We start from the raw sequence: 20,866 nt of genomic DNA, 5'->3' as shown, positions 1-20,866 counted from the left end.
TTCTGTCATTTGTTTTTATGTGTATGTTCAAATTCATCATTATCATCATCATCATCACCACCACCACGTACCACCACGTACCACCATCTCCACCACCATCATCATCATCTCCATCATTATCTTTTCCATCATCACCATCATCAATATCTCCATCATCATCTCCATCGTCATCATCATCACCACCATCATCATCTCCATCATTATCTCCTCCATCATCATCATCTCCATCATTATCATCATCATCTCCACCATGCACTATCATCATCATCACCATCATACTACTCCTCTTCATCACCATTATGATTGATCAATGTTATCACCATCGTCATCACACAATTGCTCAAAATCCTTTTCAAACCTTATCCTTTTCATCATCGTCCTTCTCATTATCATTACTACCATCACCATTAATCATAACTATCTTTCCCCTCATCATCACTGTCATCTCTTCGAAATCACTGTCAATCAAATCAGTTGTAAGCCAAATAAGAATCAGATAAGATGAATTGATATTAAGGATATGCGACTTAGTACTTTAATTCATTTGCATGATATATGTTTAACAATAAAATGTGAAAAGAATAAAAAATATTATTGACAACAAAATATATATCCATCTCATGATTTATATCGGTGTAAACATAGCGGCTATTCAATCAAGGCACTTCTTTAGAATCAAATTGTGGGTTAGATATCATCGATGACCATAATTACTGACAAAGGAGAAAGCCCCCGTTCCACTATCACGATCTGAAACCCCTATCCGTCCAGATCATTAGCTCGGCGGTGAGCGGGATAGGAATCGGTTGAAATCGGGAGCAGCGTAATAACAATGTTGTGACGATGAGTAATAGCGGGCCTAATATTCAGATCAGTGAGATCAGCTAAAATTTTTGAACATGTTCAAAATTTCATGCTGATCTTCCCAATCAGACAACGTGCAGTTTTAATCGTGGGGGAAGCGGGAAAAGCGTAAGCAACACGGTGCACAGTCGTGGGACGAGCATAATCAAGTCTTAACTGGCGTGCTAACAGCAACATGAATCCCCATACCTTTGGAAAACTTATTACTGCAAACTATTTTTCGCTGACTCCCGGTAAAGCGACTCGTTTTTCCCCGATCCTACCCGATCTGAGGGTTTGTCTATCGAAGCAACATCGGCATAGTGGAACGGGGGCATGACATTATGAGTATATACGGTAACAAAGAGAGTCCATTCATATCAAGATGCCATATTCATATGAAAAGATAACTTCTTACAATTGTTCATTATCCAACAGCAAAGAAAATGAATTAAACGCTCAGATAGGTTATGGCTATTTGAGTACATATTCATGATGGTTTATATGATTTTCAAGTAAAAGAATATCCAAGTTACAAAAGTAATTCAGACAAGGAATTTGAAACAGATGTTAAAAGGCCGAGTCCACCAAACCAAAGACCATTCATTACATCATTTGCATATTTGCATACAACCAATTATGTGTATAGCACTGTTTACAAAGTGCAAACTGAATTTCAAAACCATAACTTTCTTATTCTTATGAAATAACGTGTACTAAGCTTGTGTGAGTTTTCTCTATGTAATTCAACTCAGATTTTTGCTGTGGTGGACTTGATTTTTAAAAGAACAGTATTCCAAATATTTAAAAATACTGATTCAGAAATTATTTTCCTTAGGATCAAATTGGTATATCTTCAAACGAGAACTTATAGGTTTCCATCATTTTTTTCAGTTTACAATCATATATCCATTCTTTCAAAGATTTTAAAATGTTAACCAAATAAAACCAACACCATTTTAGTATCAATGATTAGATCTATCCTTTATATCTATCCTGTATACAGTACAGTGAAATCAGCATCTGGTACTACTAACCCTATTAAATACATCCAGGGGGGAAATTAATAATTTCAAATACAGTTTGCTTTATAATGTTAAGATGATTACAAGAATTTGAATTCCATAAAAAAGTGCATAGATGCATATTAAATCATAAAGTGCAACCCCCACATAATAAAGTTAAAATTGTAAATAATGAATTCACATATTTTATTCTATATTTCATGAACATTCTCTTATTATCAATCTGTTTACAAACTTCCGTTATAAGCTACTGAAATAGGGTAACGAATGGGTTGAGAGCACATTTAATTATATCATGGAATCCTCACATTTCTTAGTATGATTTGTCAAGTTTCTAAAAACTAATTAAAATAAAGATATTTTAAAAAGGAAGAAAATAAAGTATCTTTCTTGCTTGTTTAATGTGGTTGATGTGATTGTAATAATCACTGCTTAAGTTGACTAAGAAACAACAGGCTAGTGATTTTTTAATGCTATATATGGGTGAACTATACATGAAGGAATAAATATGCTACAAATAATAAATATATAAACATGAGATGATATTGACCATTAAGGTAATCATCCCACGCAGACCATAATATGGGGAAAGGGGAGGCCTTTTATAATTTTTTTTACACAATCTATTGGTTTATACAATGGCAATGATGCTATATCAAATTTGCTATGATTTTATTGAAACCTCCTCTTAGAACATAAGATAAAGCATGAATACCAAATAAAACTACGGCAGGTGAATGATATCGAATACAATCATAGGCAATATATTTTTAGTACTGGTCATGAACAAATTTACCCTTCTACATTTTCTCTTTTAATAATCCACTTTTAGCCCTCTAATTTTATATACTTTGTACACTAAAAAAAAAATGCATTTATACTGTTGAAGCTTAACATTATCTGTCAATATAAGGGGTTGTACATGGAACATCTGCCAACCTTTTGAAATCAAATGAAGTATCTGATGAAGAAATGAATATTGTCATTTCAAACAAACCAATGGCAAATGCCCGACTTTCTCACAAAATGCAAAAAATAATGGGAGGAAATAGTGGCTGCACGACATAGTTCTTGTTAAAATAAAGAATCGCAGGTAGTTTGACAACTTTTTTCACTTTTAAAAGAGACATTTCTTTAATAATTCTGATAAAATCTTACTGCATGGCATGATACATGATATCCTAACATTGAATCATACATTACTTCATACGAGATCCCAAGATAGGAATGTGTGTGCCGTAGGATAAAACATTCAATCAATCACGAAACGCACCACAGTTCAAAGGTGAATGATTTTGGGTCAAACGTCACAACTCAATCAAGTGACCACTGTTAGAATGACCTGACCACGAGCCTTCTTCAAGAGATTGACCGCGGCTTGGTGTGTGGCGCCCTCTAGTGACTCTCCGTTGACGGCCAGAATTTGATCGCCGCGTTTGAGTTGCTTGGCGACGGCTGCGGCTCCGCGATCGAAGACCGTCTTGATGTAGATAGGCAGGTTGCCATGGGGACTTCCGTATCCCCCGACGATACTGAATCCAAGACCATCCGGTCCTCTTTCCAGGGTGACTGTCTTGACACCAGAACTGAGGAAAACAGCAAACCAATCAGATAAACATTAAAATCAATCTTTGTTTAATAAGAACATGCTTCATTTGTAAAGCACTTAATACAATGTTTCTAAACACTGCATACGAACATCTCTTTTGTCATTGGTACAAAGGAGGCAAAAATAAGTAAATATTTTCTGGTCTTCAATTTAAACCAAGGGGGTGTTTCACAAATATTTAAGTATGACTTAGAGTCACTCTTAAATGCCCAGTTGCTTGCATTATAAAAGGCATTACCGCATTGGTCAGATCATGCCCAGAGAACGCACACAACTGCGTATTGATCAATAAGACTGCGCATTGCATAATGTAAGTGTCAGCATTTAAGTGCGACTCTAAGTCATAATTAAATCTTTGTGAAACACCCCCCATATATCATACACACTGATATGATGTAGACCCACATTTTGAATTCAACCTTTTCAAAGTTACATTTGATTGGCTGAGAACTAATTTGTCATTAACAATATTACAGACCAAGCACTTTATGAAAGCTTCCCAAGAATATCTGTCTTACCTGGAAGATGTTTCCTCTTCTTCTTCAGAGATTATTTCAGTACTAGATCCAAATGATTCCTGGGCTTGGATGTAATCAGCTCTTCTGCTCTCCGCACCACCTTATCAACAAAAATAATAAAATAGGCAAATGTTATCATTTGAATAAAAAAAAAAACAAACATGAAGAAGCCTTCTTTTTCTCTTTCTCCTTTTCCCTCCCTCTTCCCTTTCCGATTTCACTTTCCTGATCCCACCCTTCCCCCTCTCTTCTTGAAGAAATACAGCCAATTTTGTTCTCCTTTCCCTCCCCTCCTGGTGGGTGTTTCATAAAGCTGTTCGTAAAGTTACGCACAACTTTACGCACGACTGGAACACGTTCTTAGGACATAAATCAATTATATAGGGATATCACATAGCACAAGAAAGGATCCCCAGTCGTGCGTAGAGTCATTCGTATCTTACGAACAGATTTATGAAACACCCACCTGGGTCCCGTAAGGTTAGCGATTAATCGTACGCTTGATTTTCACGATTGATTGTACATTGTAGTCAATGGAATCAATCGTAGGAAAATGTTCTACGATCATAGCTAAGTTTTGTGATACGGGCCCCTGGTCCCCTTCCTATCCCCCTTCTGGCTGGTGAATGTTTAAGTAAAAGTAAATTCAATTTTGCTAGACTTGTTAAATTATCCCTCCAAGTAATTTAATTCAATTCTCGGTAGTTTTCCATCTCCTACATCATAGCCTCGGTATGCTTACTTAAAGTAAGCTTATGTTAGTGTTAATTTGTATTTTGTAACCCCAAACCCGTCACATCAGTCTAATAAAGTATGTATTTGATCCCATTTTACTACTTTCTTTTATTTATTTCTATGCCGCCAAATGGTTATCCTATCTTTACAATGTTAGATTCATCTCTTCAACTCAACTTTATGTATCTAGTGCTTAGCAACAATACGTAATAAGTGCTATATATATCATATATAGCTTGGGATATAATACCTGATTAGAGCTTTGTAGGAAAGTAGTAGTAAATAATAATATCTGTAATTGTATTATCATAATCATCAAAAGCACAAAATATCTTGACATAGGCCCGTATTCTGAAGTCAGGTTTAACTTAGACTCAGGTTTAAAGTTGTGGTTTAAGTATGGATAGCCAATTGTTACATAAATCACTAACAATAGAGATATCATATTTCAGCTCATTTGGCTCTCAAATCATTCATAATTGTCCAAATAGTATAAATAGATGATTGTCTTCACCATCGATGAATAGGGAAAAAGCACAGTAAACATAAGAAACATTACAACTTTATAAAAATTGTGACACTTTTGGCTTCCCATACTTAAACCACAACTTTAAACCTGAGTTTAAGTTAAACCCGACTTCAGAATATGGGCCCTTGTATTTGCAAATATCTGTCTTTACCTGGACTTGGTGATTGCTCGACAGTGATAGGTTGGGCAGTGACGACGGTCTCAAACGAAGTCATACTCAGTCGAGATCCTCCACCGTCCTTCCTACGAGAGATCTTCAGGCTAACATCACCCTCGGCATTCTAAAGGTCAAAGGTCAAAATGGATATTTGCGCTAATTGCTCGACTAGAATTCATCACCATTGTTACACAACTTGACAAGTATGTATAGCACAAATTGCACCGGAAAGATTATAAAAATAAAGTTAGTCTTTTCGTTGATCCTAGTTAAAAGGCATTAGTTCTATCAATTGGTGGCTAGAATTCAATTCAAAGATTTTGGCATAAAACCAAAATAATAAATTCTGGCTAAATACAAAATTTCATTCATTAATTCATTGTATAAGAAGAAATATTTTCCATAATTGGTGGTAATTTTGTAATATAACCCCCCCCCCAAAAAAAAAAATATTATGTACTTTCTTGTAAAACCTATTAGGGAATATATAATGCAATATAGTATGCAGTGGATATAAGTGGAGAAAACTTTATCAAGCAGTTCTAAAAAAAACAAACACAAGATGCGATGATTTCAGTAGCTTATAACACCACTGATGTATCTCTTCACGGCATGGTTCTCTATTGTCACATCATAAGGAAAAATCAGCACTATGCCATAGAGAAAAGAATCTTCTTTTTAATATCTGTACTTCAATTATTTTTGTTAGTTTGTCTATTGACTGACCTGTCGAAGTGTGGCCAGAGCTTCCTGTGGTATGTTCTTAACCGCTCGACCATTGACTGCGATGATCTGGTCACCTCTCATTAACTGACTATTGGAATCAGCCACGCTGTTCGGGGCAATGTCCGAAATGTAGAGGGCTCCTCCCCTATGCATAAAGAATTGAGACAAAAATTAATTATAATAATAACAAGAGTGTCGCTAAGGCGAGCACATTATACGCCCGCCTGTAACGCGGAAAATGGAGTTATTGGTCAAGCAAGAAAAGTGGAAGGTGGCGACTTCACCTTTGACCTTCTGACCTCAAAATCAAAAGAATTACTGGGATCTATGCTAGTATCATACACACCAAATTATATGAGCCTAGAGGTTAAGTTAAACTAAAGTAATACGTCCCGTCTAGACGGGCATATAAAAACTAAACACATCTCAAGACTCACCAATCAAACAGCAAAAGCAACTTATATTTCAAGCAAAATCATAATTTAAATACCGATCTGCAACTGTTAAAAAAAAAATGATCGCATTGGAACAAATTCTCGCAATGCATATGATTTTTGAGCTCAAGCTTGCTTGCTTAGATGTCGCCCTCTATAAGTCAAATTATGCAGTCTCTTTGCCAAAGCGATACATGCAATTGAACCACGGTTCAAAACTTGCATTAAACTACATGTAGATGCTCATAAATTCGCGCTCACTGATCTTGCCGCGAATTCCGCGAAAATTTCCACACCGCGAAAATTTATACTTTTACAGAGTTTGATTATATTAACATTGACCCTTTACCAAAACTTAGATTGACTTTGAAGAATTAATGACTCACTTTCCAGCGATGCTAAGACCAAGACTTTGCCCTGCAGGTTGGTGTAAGACCACTGTAAAGATCTCCTCCCCTTCCTCTGGTTCTTGGTCTCCCTGGTTTGGAGCAGCAGCGACAGAGTCTTCCCGAAGCACCAGCATTCGAACCTTAGAAGTTGTATTTCGGAGAACGTTGAGGGCAGCCTCATGGCTGATGTTCTTAAAATCTAAACCATCCACCTGCAAAGATAGTTTTGATGATTCCAGTTAGGTATCCACTTTCAAATCATGTCCCAACTAATCATTGATTTATTACGTTAGTTACCACTTGTACCTAACTATTAATTGATAGTTTGTTGTCAGCATTTTTTTATGGGAAAGGGGTTCAAGAAATTGTGGTGACCTTTGACCCTTTTTTGTTAGAAATGTTTCTGCCCTTCCTGACAAGGTTTTTCAGGTACACCACTGCTTTAAGAATGCCACTTAAAATCTATGAAAAGGTTTGAAAACACTCTAGAATGGGCTATTTCAGACACAAAAATATGATTACTATGGCTGAAAATAAGTTTTTAAAGTCTGAATTCAGACCTGGGGGGTGTTTCACAAAGATTTAAGTATGACTTAGAGTCGCACTTAAATGTCTAGTTGTGTGCAGCATAAAAGGCATGACCGCATTGGTCAGATCATGCAATGAGGACGCGCATTACTGTGTATTGATCAATAAGATTCCGGGTAGGCTATGTATGCGTCAGTATTTAAGTGGTACTCTAAGTCATACTTGTATCTTTGTGAAACATCCCCCTGGATTCAGACATTAGTCTGAAAAGCGGCATCTCTGCTGATTACAAGCAAACTCTAAATAAGTTTCTTAGCAATTTTTTTTATATGAATGAAGTGGAAAATGATCTATTTTCATGTTTTCTCATTTTAACGGCTCATTACCTCCTATTTTAGATGATTTATTTTCTAATAGTAAATTCAAGCACTCATTTAATACACGTAATAAGAATAACGCTATCTTGCCACATTGTCGTATAAATCTCACTCAGCATAACTCCATCATCTTTAAATGTACTAAGTTATGGAATGCTCTTACATCTGAAATAAAAAATATACATTCACAATATGCCTTTAAATCTAAATATAGAAAAGTTGTTTTATCTGCATATTGATTCTACAAAACCTACACAAACATTTTTTTTTAATGTTTTTTTTGTGTGTGTGTGTGTGTGTGTCTGTTGTTTGTAGTCTGGTTGTAATTGACCTATTGTAGATTTGATTGTTCTTTTAAGTTCTTGATTTACCATGTCATAATGTATATTTTGTATGAAAGGGGATCACTGTTTAGCAAGCCATAGGCTTTTGTTGTGACTCCCATACACATTTTATTGTATATATCTGCTTTGCATTTTATGAATTATTATTAAATTGTATTTAGGTGTATATATCACTTCATACTATGGTCCGGGAACCCTATGAGTAGTTTGGGGGAGCGTTTCATGAAAGGGCTTGTTAAACGTTTCATCCATCAGTTACCATAGCAACAGTGCTTCTCAGCCAATCACAATCAAGGAAAGATGTCAGGTCTGACAACTTGTCGGACAAAATGTTGATGAAACGCTCCCCAGGTCTTGAGCTGATCTTGGCAGTGGATACGATAATTATCAATTTGACTTCTATCACGCCAAAATCATTCTGCAGAGTGCCCAGGAAATTTTAAGAATTGAACAGAAATATTTTGAGATTTTTTTTGAAAACTCACCTCAAGGATATGATCACCAGGTTGAAGGCGGCCATCTTTAGCCACTGCTCCATCAGGTTTGATGTTCTGAATCATGATGGTGGCCTGTAATAGAAAAATGAATAAGAAAAATAAAATTGTACTGAGCCAGAATAACTACTTCATGTGCTGAATGAAAGATGAAATCGAGGCGATAAAAACAGCAAAGTGAAAAGAATTACACTTCCAAGCCATTATCACAATAAATGAACAAAATGAAACTGAGACTGTACACAATATCTTTTAGATTTCCAGACAGTGTATGAACGATAATACCTCAGTCACATTTGCTCTACAGCAGCCATAGGGTGAGTCGAAAACAGCCGTTTAATTCATTTTTATTCAAACCACCTATATGTAGCTGGTACAAAAAATGTTAAAACGGCTGTTTTCGAGAGCAAATGTGACAGAGGTTTTAGGAATAAGAACTATGAAAATCTTTTAACTTCTCCAGGTCTCAATCTGTTTTTGTTCTTTTTTTTTAATTTCAAGAACATTCTGCTTCAAGCATATTCAGTAAATTCAATTGAAATGCAGGAAACCATCAAGCAATATTGACAGAGCAAATGCTTATTCCTCAAAGGCGCACACACACACAATTTAATACCTATTCAATGTTCAATGGAAGTGACCCACATGCTATTTAGCACCACTTATTTTAAAACAATGGTGTTCAGTGAAGTTCTTATTCAGGCATCTTTGAAATGCTAATTAGTCATAATTTCAATTCATATAAAATTCATCATTATCGATTGGATATTTTTCTCACAAGCAATTGTTATAATTAGGGATTCCTTTTTATAAGCCAGTTCACGGTTAGCTCATGATCAATTTTTCTCAAATGACCTTTGTGATTTTTCATTAGGATAAGCACTATCATTTTCAAATGTAGATGTTGCGTAAGCTTTACCGGTAGAGTATTCAAATTCTAAGAACAAAAGGCATTGTATAGACCAGGTGACTAGGATAGTACATCAGGGATAAAGTTTGGAAATCTGTTTTATTGTCTGCCTTTGGCACAGTTGACTATCGTTTATGCTACTGTCAAATACCAGTGATTATGAAGGCTCTATTTATTACTCTTCAGCTTGGATGTGATAAATATTTTGAAAGGAATACATGAATAATCATCAAATCACAAATGCCTATTTCAGTGAATTTGAAAGCCACCTTCATGGTTGTCTCCAATGACCTTTTTCTGCTCGTGCGCAGTTTACAACCGTGAACAGGCTTATTGATACACCATGTACGATGTTTTGTCATACATGTATTTACCTGTTGTTTATCGGCTCCACCAATAAGACTGATCCCCAATCCTTTGTCGTGACCTCTATCAACGACGATCAGTGTCTTGTGACCTTTGATCACCGGACAGGTCAAAGGGTTATTTAGGGATTCCTTTTTATTGATACACCATGTACGATGTTTTGTCATATTTACCTGATGTTTATCAGCTCCACCAATGAGACTGATCCCCAATCCTTTGTCGTGACCTCTATCAACGACGATCAGTGTCTTGTGACCTTTGATCACAGGACAGGTCAAAGGGTCAGAGGTCGGAGAGACATCTGACCTTAGCTCTACGGAAGGCTTGGCAGCAATGACGGAACCTGGAAGGATTACAAAGAGACAAAAGAAATATATGGAGATATCGATATAGAATTTAAGGGAAAGAATGAATATGTATGTAATAATTTACACCAATCAAAAGTATGCAATCCTACATAACATGGATCTGTGTGCACAGACATTGCAAATCCAGCCTAATAAGTAAAAAAAAAATCAGGGGCCTGTTTCATAAAAGAGTTACAACTGTGGTAACGTTGCCATCATGGTAACTACCATGGTAACAGGGCTCAGCAGCCAATCAAACTCAAGGTTACCATGGTCGTTGCAATAATGGCAAAGTTACAACAGTTGTAACTTTATGAAACCGGCCCCTGGTGTACTTGGTTTTCGGACGTACTCATGATTTCAAATAGAATATAAGTTTCTTGCAATGCTCCAATAGAGCGGTCTACTGGGATGTTGCAGGAAACTTTACGATCGATTCCAAATTTGCAAACGATAGGTAAAGTTCCACTCAATCAAATGAACTTTAATTTTCTAAATTGCAACAATTAGACTGGCACTACGTGTGAAAGTGAAATTGATTACAAGATTTATGAATGGTTTTAGTTCTTAACTTGAAATTGCAATTAATTGTAAGTTTCTTGCAATGTCCCCTAAGATATGATCACTAGTTAGTCTCATATTTCAGACCTTCTATACTGAGACCACAGAGCCATACATACCTCCATGGTCTAGACTAGATTAGCTCTTTATATTGGCTGTCCTAGAAAAGGAAGACCAGTGGAATTGAGTACCTTGCCCTTGTTTTTTTTTCATTTTATAAAAAATATCTGTTCAGCATCTTATGCCGAAAAGAATGATACCACGATCACTGAATTTGGTGAATTTTAAATGATTTTGCTGCTTTTATATTTCATCTGTTTTTTGGACAGAATTTCTGCCAAACTCGTTTTTCATGACCTGTATGATGTTTGGGGAAAGCTGTGACATACATGAAACAGTGAACATTGATAAAAAGCATATACATGTATGTCACAGCTTCCGCTATTTAACAATGTGCACTGTTTCATGTTGACATGGATCAATACAGAAAGAGAAAATTGAAAATAATTGAAAATAACAGAATAAAAAAAAAATGGACATAAACTAAAAATGACTTAACCTAATTCAATGATCTTGATACCATCCATTCTCTTCATACGATGATGCGTATCAGTCAAATTTTGAAACAACACATTTTGAGGTCAAAGTACACAAAGTCCACTCTTCCCCTTTTTCTGGTACACTCGGTACAGAAAAATGCTGATAACACATGTAACATCCGTTATTAGTATTGTTAGAATGCAGATCTATTTCTACAAACTTACTGTTAAGATTGTTAGTAGAATCAAAGCTTGAATTAGAAGATGAAAACTCTGTCACCTCTAGGTCATCCAAGGGAGGGAAGAATGCTTCATGTTAAAAGAAACATGCATTGGATATTAGTTGATATACGAGGAAACCCATTCATATGTGACCTACCATCGCATAACCAACAATAAGTCGCCAGGGAAGGTTCTCTGTAAATAGCCCAGATAGAAATTTGGTCTTCAAAAAGTGAAATTTATGGAATTGGCTGATCTGAATGAATAATTTTTCCTCTTCATACTGTAAAAAATTTGAGTTAGATAAAATATGAGATACAATGTTTTCTTGACGCCAATTTTTTTTCTGGACTGAGTGGAATTTTCATCAAGATTGCAGAGTGTTCACATCTCATGCTTGAGTGAACCCCCAAATTCAAACATCGTTTGTTCCTTCTTCTTTGAAGCTCTTGCTGAATATCTTCTTGACTCGATCAATCCAATCCAAAGGTCATTTGATATAGCGCCTTTTCCTTTTGGTCACAAAGCGCTGCGCACACACTACTCCATGTTCAAGTACTTGTAAGGGATATTTTTTATCGATTTTGACAAGTTATTTATCATTTTAAAGCTTTGGATGTGCCTTTTCAAGCTCAATATTCCCAAGATTCATTTTGGGAGACTTATTGTTGGATTGGGTGGCGTGTTAAATAGGTGCTTTATATTATAGACATCGTGATATCAGGTAGACAAACTTGCAAATGATATTATTAGATAAAAAAACAAGAATAAACTGTGGTCGATGTTAGTAAAGGCAGGCTACCTTGATGAACAAACTAATGAATTAATGATACTGTGCAAGCTAGTAAAATGTAACTTTCAAAATCACAGCAGATGAAAAAAAAAATTCCAAGAAATTTGAAAAAAAAAATGAAGTGTTAAGATAGAAATATAAATAATACTGTATGGTCCCACTACTTACTGTCTGAGTTGGTAGAATGTTGATAGTTAATACTAGTAGAGGCATGAAATGAGTTGGGCTCTTCATCATTATCAAGAGCTGGAAAGAAGTCTTCATGAGGAGGATAAATACATGCAAGGTTTGTTAGAAAGCAACCACCAGGGAAGAATTCCCTATCAAGATCATTTTACATGCATACCGAATGGGTTGGTGTAGTAAACATGATTGGTTTATAGAATTTGAAAGGAGGTTTGCTTGGTTGTTAAAGCATGAAAGCAAACGGAATCTACTCCCATAACATATTTTGTGTTTTTCCAGAAGATGCTTTTTATTGCACTTTAAAACCTAGAACTACCTAGTGAATTTGGGCAAAAACGATCTTTCTTTCCTTTGGACCACATGAGGAATTCTATTGCAACATTACAATAAAGGATTAATTAACTAGAAAGCCAGGAATGCAATCTGTTTAAAGCTTAAATTTTATGCAAACTTTCCAAATATGTACATGTACATGTGTATTTGCGCCAGAATGTCGCATGAATTTTCAACGGTAACTTCAGTTCAATGCAAAAGTACAACAAAGGGAAATCTGGACCGAGGGTCCAAGCAATGACATAAAACATATCTCACTTAAAAAAAGCCATCCCTGATCTTGGACAAATTGAAATTCAGGTGCTACATTTGATACATGTGTATGATTCACTGTATAATGGGCTGAAACAGGTTTTCTAAAATGGGAACATTTTGGCTGGATACCTAAGTGCATTAGTGCCCAATCTGGCAATTTCTCCTCCAAAATAGGACATGTTTGATGCTACATGATGAATACAAGTACATCACGAGAAAGATTCAATAACAAGGGCTTGAATATAGCACTTGCTTAGATGAAACCAACTGGCTATACATCATTTTCAAGGTGGGGGGGAGGTGAAGATGTATTATTTGGAAGCAGTCCATATAAACAAGGTAAAAGAGATTTTGTGTCTTGCCCACTTAAGAAAATAACCAGAAATATCGTGATTTGCGAGGGCACGCAACAGAATTGTATCAAAACTTCATTGTGAAATGACTGGGATGGAATAACACTTGTCATAAGAGCCTTGCACGTAAACTTTAACGTTGACCTGAAAATGACCTTTGACCTTACCGTGTGACCTCCGACTGCAGCATAACATGCAGGTCGCCTAAGTACATCTACCATCCAAGTTTGGTTGAAAAGTGACTTACGGTTGCGGCGTAAGGTGTCATAAGAGTCTTGCATATAAACTGTAACGTTGACCTGAAAATGACCTTTGACCTTACCATGTGACCTCCACCTGCAGCATAACATGCAGGTCCCCCAAGTCTATCTACCATCCAAGTTTGGTTGAAAAGGAACTTACGGTTGTGGAGTTATGTGTCATAAGGTTTGTGACGGACGACATTTGGATCCCTAAGTCTCGCCTTCACCTCTGGTGGGCGAGACAAAAATGAGCCAGCAATATCCAAGTTATATGCAGATGCTTATCAATTAATAACAATGAAAATAACGTATACATAAAATATACAATGACCATGGCACAGAAAAGTTTGAAATCCTACTCAAAAGCACAATTCCATAGGTTATAATTCATGCAAAATTAGATTAAACCCTTTGAATAATATAGAAATACATTAAACACAGTGAAAATGCTAGGGTAAGGGCTGTAGATATAAATCTGTTTATTTGAAGTTAAATTTGGTTATTTGTAAGTTGTAAATATAGTTATACAATAAAACCATACATATCTCCCACGGTCATTAATATTCACCATCATGTTAATACAAAATCAATACCCATTGAACAAATAAATATGTAGCATCATAAGAACATCCTCAGCTCCATGAATTCTTGCATTACGTGAGGGGGGTTTCTGCACCATGCAATGCACAAAAATATATATGTACAGTTGAGGCCAGAAGTTTACATACATGTACACCCAGGAAATTCAAAGAAAAACTTACACTTGCCAAACATCATAAAATTTACTGAATACTTTTAAAATATTTGTGCTATCATGACAAATTTGATATCAAACAAATGAGTATGTCATGCCCCTTCATCACATTGCTTTGTCACCAGGAGCTGAAAAATATTTAGGTGTTATTTTTTCTCCAGAAATCTTCATATTTTAGATAAATTAAAAATAAAAACTTGACAAAAACATTTCATATTTGTGCTAGTTACTTCTCAACACAGACATTTCAGATTACACTTTTTTGTTCAGTAGTGACATATCATGATAGAAAATGTAATATAAATCATAGATTTGACATTTATATATTTCCATGAAACGATGTTTGAAAATATAATAACAATAGACTACATTTGGCACGAATATTACTTTTTTTCTTCAAAGAGAATTCCACCTGAAACATACTTTGATCCCAAAGGCACCCAATCATGCGAAAGAGCTTAATACGCTCTTTCATTTGATACCAAATTCGTCATGGTAGTATTTATATTTCTGAAGATATAGTAAATTTTACGATGTTTGGCAAGCGAACAAATTTCACTGAATTCCATGGATGTATGTAAACGTTTGGCCTCAACTGTATATATAATCCAGCACCATAATTTTGAATGAGATCAATAATTATTATTAATATTAATTGGTTTTTCAATGAAATTAGTAGTAATGCAAGGCTGCAAAATATATATTGCGACTTACCGGCATGTCCGATCTGGCTTCTTATCGGCGCCCCAGCGAACACATCTGGTTGGCCGGTGGCGGAGATGGACACGCCCCCTTCGAACCCACCACCCAGGTCTAGCGTAGGGAAGAGGTTCTTCTGAGGGGACCGCGGGGACGAAACGGGTTTAGCAGCGCTGACGGTGAGGGCGACGGATCCCCTGGTGTCTTTCAGGACACTGATGGCGCTAAGCTTGGAGAGGCCGATGACCGATTTGTCGTTGACGGCGAGAATCTGATCGCCCACCTTCAGATTCCCCTCCTGTTTGGGTGGAAGATAGAACGGTCTCAGTAACAGGGTCAAGTCATGGTCATACATATAAGTATTTCGTGATGGTGAAATTGTCATCATCACTCTACATTCCATATCAATCCTTTTCACCATTATCACCATACATTTTGATTATTGTTGCAATCACTAATCAATAGTACCACAAAAACTGTGGAAGACATGCTTTTAATCATGACCACAAAGCTGTTATATTCAACCTTCAAGTAAGGAGGGAAAGTGTGGGGGGGGGAAATCATTCAAGCATAATCAATCATCAATCACCATGGAAACCTAACATCGATTCACCATCATCAATCACCATGGAAACCCAACATCCACTCAATATCATCAATCACCATGGAAACCCAACAACCACTCAATACCATCAATCACCATAGAAACCTAACATCAACTCACCATCGCAGCTGGTCCACCCATGGTGACATCCTTGACAAAGATACCGGAGAGCCCCTTCTCATCCTGATTCTCAAAGATAGCAAAGCCCAGACCTCTGGGTCCTTTCTGGAGAGTGATGTGCTTCACGTTGGGGTAATCTTCCGGTGTAGGGATCGGTTTCACTGGCTCTGGCTCTGGAACAGAATGGACGGGTGCCGAGCCGCTATCGGCCTCATCGACAGCCTCATGCTTCTTTAGGATGGTTGGCATAGAAGTCTGTTGAATAAGAATATAATTATCAATGTTAAACTCCATTTGTAGAATCGATCGCAAATTAAATTCCTACTGTAACGCTTTTCCCATAACGACTCAAAGCACATTACAGCATATTATTACCCCGGCCATTGGATTCATTTCAATCCCGCACAAAAAGTGCACAATTTCCACTCCCTGGGAAGCATTCCTTGCATTCATCGCAGCCTCATAACGGCGCTGGCAAATTCAAACATACAATAACTTTCACATCCTATTGGGTACCCATTTAGCACCTGGATTGAGACTAGACTGCGGTGGGATTGGAACACACGACCCTCTGTTTACAAGGTGGGAGTCAGAACCACTACACCACGACTCTAGTAATGAGAGCACATAAAGGTTTGTTATCAATCGCAAAATGCCAAAGACCAATCAAGATCATTGTTGCGTACACACTTTGTTCAAACAACCGACCAGGGACCAATCAGAGTGGTTCTTTCATATGTGCAATGCATTGCTAACCTTTATGTTACACGGGTCAGGGCCCCATTGTACAAAGAGTTACGATTGATCCGATCAATCATAACTATGGCAAGCCAGCAAAGTCAACATATGAAATGCATGTTTGTTCAAAAAAAAATTCTAGATATGAATGCATATCCAAAGATTCATTGATTTCTTGACAATTTGGGGTGTTCTCCTTTAATTACAAAGGACATTTTGCAAATTTCCTGTAGAAAAAATTATGACACTGATGGATTTCCATAGAGTTACGATTGATCGGATCAATCGTAACTCTTTGTACAACGGGGCCCAGACCGCCATTTTTATGTGCCCTACATGAGCAAAGTTTGAAGTTGATCCGTTGAATGCTCTCACGTTATCAAAAAATGGATGGATAAACCTGTAACCCGATGTCTCCAACAGGTGACACGACATTTGATCCTGAGACAATTGCTCCGGGGTTAATTTCGTCTAAGATATAGGGTTATGTGCAATAGGGTTTTATGATAGGTTTAGTATTAGGTTAGGGTGGGGTAAAGTTTTAAACCCAGGGTTGAAGTTGGCCATTCGATTAGTATGTGGAATTTACATGTAGAGCGGAGCAATTGTCGCCAGAGCAAATATCATGGAGCCCTCCAACAACCGGTCGGTAGAGGAATAAAACTAATATTGCATACATCCATACCACCAATTTGTGAATATGTTTGAGAAAAATATTTTACAAACCCTCAAATAACTGAACAGGGGTCCGTTGCAGAAAGAGTTGCGTTTAAACGCAAGTCAAAAAATCAATCGCAAGTCCCAAATGCGCGCTGTTGATTGGTTGAAAATCAAGTTGCGCATGATTTTTAGAGTTGCAATCGATTGCAACTCTTTCTGCAACGGGCCCCTGGATGCTTAAGAGAATAGGCAGAGCAAGTCTCTCCAAATGTTTAATAGTAGGTAAATTGCTTTAACTACTTTAATAGGAATTACTTGGAATGAAGGAATAGTTAAAGGAATCAAGTAATTTTCGCAGCAGACATGGTATCAAAGGAATATTACCTGATTGGGGTAGATGACCGGTGGTACAGCGAGCTGATTCAGAGACTCTGAATTCCTGACGAGGACCACCTTGACCGTACCAGGAGCAAGACCACCGATGATACTAGATGCATTCTGATGGGAGTGACCATATACCTTGATGCCGTTGATCTAAGATGAACATAAGGAGAGAGGTTACACTCTATCATAATTAATCATCAATTGTTACTATCATCATCATCATCATCCTCCTCATCATCACCATATTATCATAAATCAAATCATCATTATGATCATGATCATCGTGATTATCATCATTGTCATCATCGTCATCCTGATCATCATCATCATCATCATATTATCATCAATCAAATCATCATTATGATAATGATCTTCATCATCATCTTCATCATCACCATCATGACCATCATCATCATCATCATGACCATCATCATCATCATCATCACCATCATCATCATCATCATGACCACCATCATCATCATCATCATCATCATCATCATCATCATCACATCATCACTTTATCAACCATCACAACTACAATTATCTTCATCACCAATACTACCATCACCACCACAACTACCACCACCACCACCACTTCCACCTCTACACTCTTACCTCTAAGACCTCATCTCCAATAAGAATCCTTCCATCTTTCCCAGCGGCGCCTGAAGGGTTAACACCAACGACAAACACGCTTGTCTTACTCCTGTCCTTATTCCCAGCAAGACTACAACACAATATACATGTAGAAGAAAATAAATCAACTCGTTGACTAGCACTTCAATGACATAAGCATGATCTATACATAATAAATCATACAAATATTTTTGTGATGAATCATCGTAAATCACCTGAAAGTTCACTTCTTTCTTTTAAATGAAAGTTCCTTGGCTTTCTGCTATAAGGTTTTAAAACAAAACAACAACAATATGAAGAAATGATCATGCAATATATACTTCAGCACATATTTATGAGAATCAAATACAAATATAAAATTACATTCAACAACAAAAGAAATATACATTTATAATTAATACCATTAATGCTCACTCTACACAATCAAATTACTACTCTAAACCATTAAAGGAATTCATGTACTTTACCTAAGGCCCAATCCTCGATCTCCTTTGTTCAGTTCAATCACATGCAATTCTCCGTCTAAATCATTATATCGCTGGCTAAGTTTCTCTGGTGGAGACAAAAATGTGTCGTAAAAAATCATTAATAAATCTTGATGGATCGAGGCACATCCAGCTTATTCAAATTTTGTTTTCTATACATGTATATTTTATGTAATATATTACTTGCATTTTCCATGATATGATCTACGGAGAAATATTGAATAAAACTTTCTTAGAAAAAAAAAATAATTGAACATAAATTCTAATCTATGGCAGTTAAATCCATCAATGTTATTAGTATTTCAGATACTATTGGAATGGGACTTTCATATTTTCTTCAAAACAAGAGTAAGGAATTTAAATTGAATTATTATTACATCATACATTGAAGTTTTTGCAAAATTGTATAATTGTAACAGATTATTTTCAGGATTTGTAAATTTTCATATTTGCAAAATTCTCCTTCTTTCCACCGAAAACCCCCCATTCATTTCTGTGACTCATCTGAATCCTAACATGGAAGGGCTGGCCAAAGTCAGAATTTTGTGGACCCCCAAAATATAGATTATACTTGAAATATAATTTTCCATGTATTTCCCATAAGATATTAACAAATTCCCTATGGTCATTGTAATTTATCATTCATTATCCCATGTAGGGACTGTCTTTAGTTTTAATTTTCTATTTTTAATTTTCTATTTTTATACATTCAATTATGTTAAAAATATATATTCAATGATACTTACTCCAGGTATATCCAAACTCATCTTCGGATTCACTGTCGCTCTCTCCATCGACTTCTCTTCTCTCGTCTGGTGCATCCTACAAAAATAACAGATGCAATATTATGCTATTATGCTTTGTAAAAAGGATGTGACACAATTTGTATTTGATTCATTGGACTTTTAAGAGATTTGTATACTACATGCGAACAAGTTGCGCCCTTATTGTGGCGTCACTTATCTGCATTTATCCTGAGAGAGTGGTCAACCACAGTGTATCCATCACCATGCATTAATCACAATATTTATTTTTCAAAGTGATTACAATAATTGGCATTTACATAGCGCTTTATCAATCTACGACTGCTCAAAGCGCTTCACAATTATTATTACCCGGTCACTGGATTCATAGCATTTCAAGCAGCCTGTTAGGCGCGCACTTGCTAAACCAACCACAATGACGGTTGTTTCCTACCGGTACCCAATTAGCACCTGGGTGAGAGTGGCAAAGTGTGGATTAACGCCTTGCCAAAGGACGCTAGGCCATGGTGGGATTCGAACACACGACCCTCTGAATACAAGGCGAGAGTCAGAATCGCTACACCACGGCGCTTCCACAATGTCTGATTATGAACCTTATTCTTAAACAATCCAGTTTTCCGATTAATCCTGACAGATTCAATGCTTCCTACTCTTTAATAGTCATTTACTCCTCAAGTTCTTTAGTTTATTATTGCATAATTTATGTATACTTCCTTTTCTCTCTCTCCCATATCTTTCTTTTATTGCACCTTGGGCACTCTGCAGGGTGGAATTGGCGCACTATAAATCCTATCTATTATTATGATTAATCCTTATTCTTCTATCTGCTTTGGATTCATTATTCAGTTCAATATTTCTAAATTTGCTGTTTCAACTCTGACAACACAGTGCATGCTTGAGGCCTATAGGGAGAAGAAACTAGTTGATCCGCAATGCTACTCATGATGATGAACATTAGTGGTGCAAGCATTAAGAAAAGCACAAATTGGTGGAGCCATTTGAATGAAGAAATTTGACATAATACGACAATGATTGCATTACGTACCAAATTATCATCGGATTCTGCTCCTGCTTGTACAACAGTCGCCATGGCAACAATGCTCCCACTGTCTGGGACATCATCCTCCATCTGAAAACAAAAACAAAAAGATAAAAATTTGCAGTGAATGAGATGAATTTGGAGAACATTTCACGCAAAAAAACTAAC

General features: G+C 36.5%; 1 protein-coding gene across 4 annotated transcripts in view; it reads right to left on the bottom strand.

Moving 5' to 3' along the window:
• Nucleotides 1–512: 512 nt before the first annotated feature.
• LOC129270809 (multiple PDZ domain protein-like) overlaps nt 513–20,866 on the bottom strand; it is a 75,551-nt gene continuing 55,197 nt past the window's right edge. For 2 of the 4 annotated variants that reach the window (XM_064106737.1, XM_064106739.1), the window contains exons 23-37: nt 20,705–20,788; nt 19,642–19,717; nt 18,878–18,962; nt 18,390–18,501; nt 17,775–17,924; nt 15,993–16,247; nt 15,284–15,566; nt 12,615–12,704; nt 10,158–10,327; nt 8,700–8,783; nt 6,963–7,177; nt 6,143–6,287; nt 5,411–5,540; nt 3,996–4,095; nt 513–3,454 (exon numbers count right to left, since the gene is read on the bottom strand). In XM_064106737.1, coding sequence (XP_063962807.1) covers nt 3,187–3,454; nt 3,996–4,095; nt 5,411–5,540; nt 6,143–6,287; nt 6,963–7,177; nt 8,700–8,783; nt 10,158–10,327; nt 12,615–12,704; nt 15,284–15,566; nt 15,993–16,247; nt 17,775–17,924; nt 18,390–18,501; nt 18,878–18,962; nt 19,642–19,717; nt 20,705–20,788 — 2,247 coding nt within the window. In that variant the 3' untranslated portion in view covers nt 513–3,186. The remainder of the gene's footprint in view (nt 3,455–3,995; nt 4,096–5,410; nt 5,541–6,142; nt 6,288–6,962; nt 7,178–8,699; nt 8,784–10,157; nt 10,328–12,614; nt 12,705–15,283; nt 15,567–15,992; nt 16,248–17,774; nt 17,925–18,389; nt 18,502–18,877; nt 18,963–19,641; nt 19,718–20,704; nt 20,789–20,866) is intronic. The other 2 variants (XM_064106738.1, XM_064106740.1) reach the window with 1 other exon arrangement.

Source organism: Lytechinus pictus, chromosome 11 (assembly GCF_037042905.1).
Source record: "Lytechinus pictus isolate F3 Inbred chromosome 11, Lp3.0, whole genome shotgun sequence".
Taxonomy (NCBI): Eukaryota; Metazoa; Echinodermata; class Echinoidea; order Temnopleuroida; family Toxopneustidae; genus Lytechinus; species Lytechinus pictus.
This window is presented reverse-complemented; position numbering and strand designations above follow the sequence as displayed.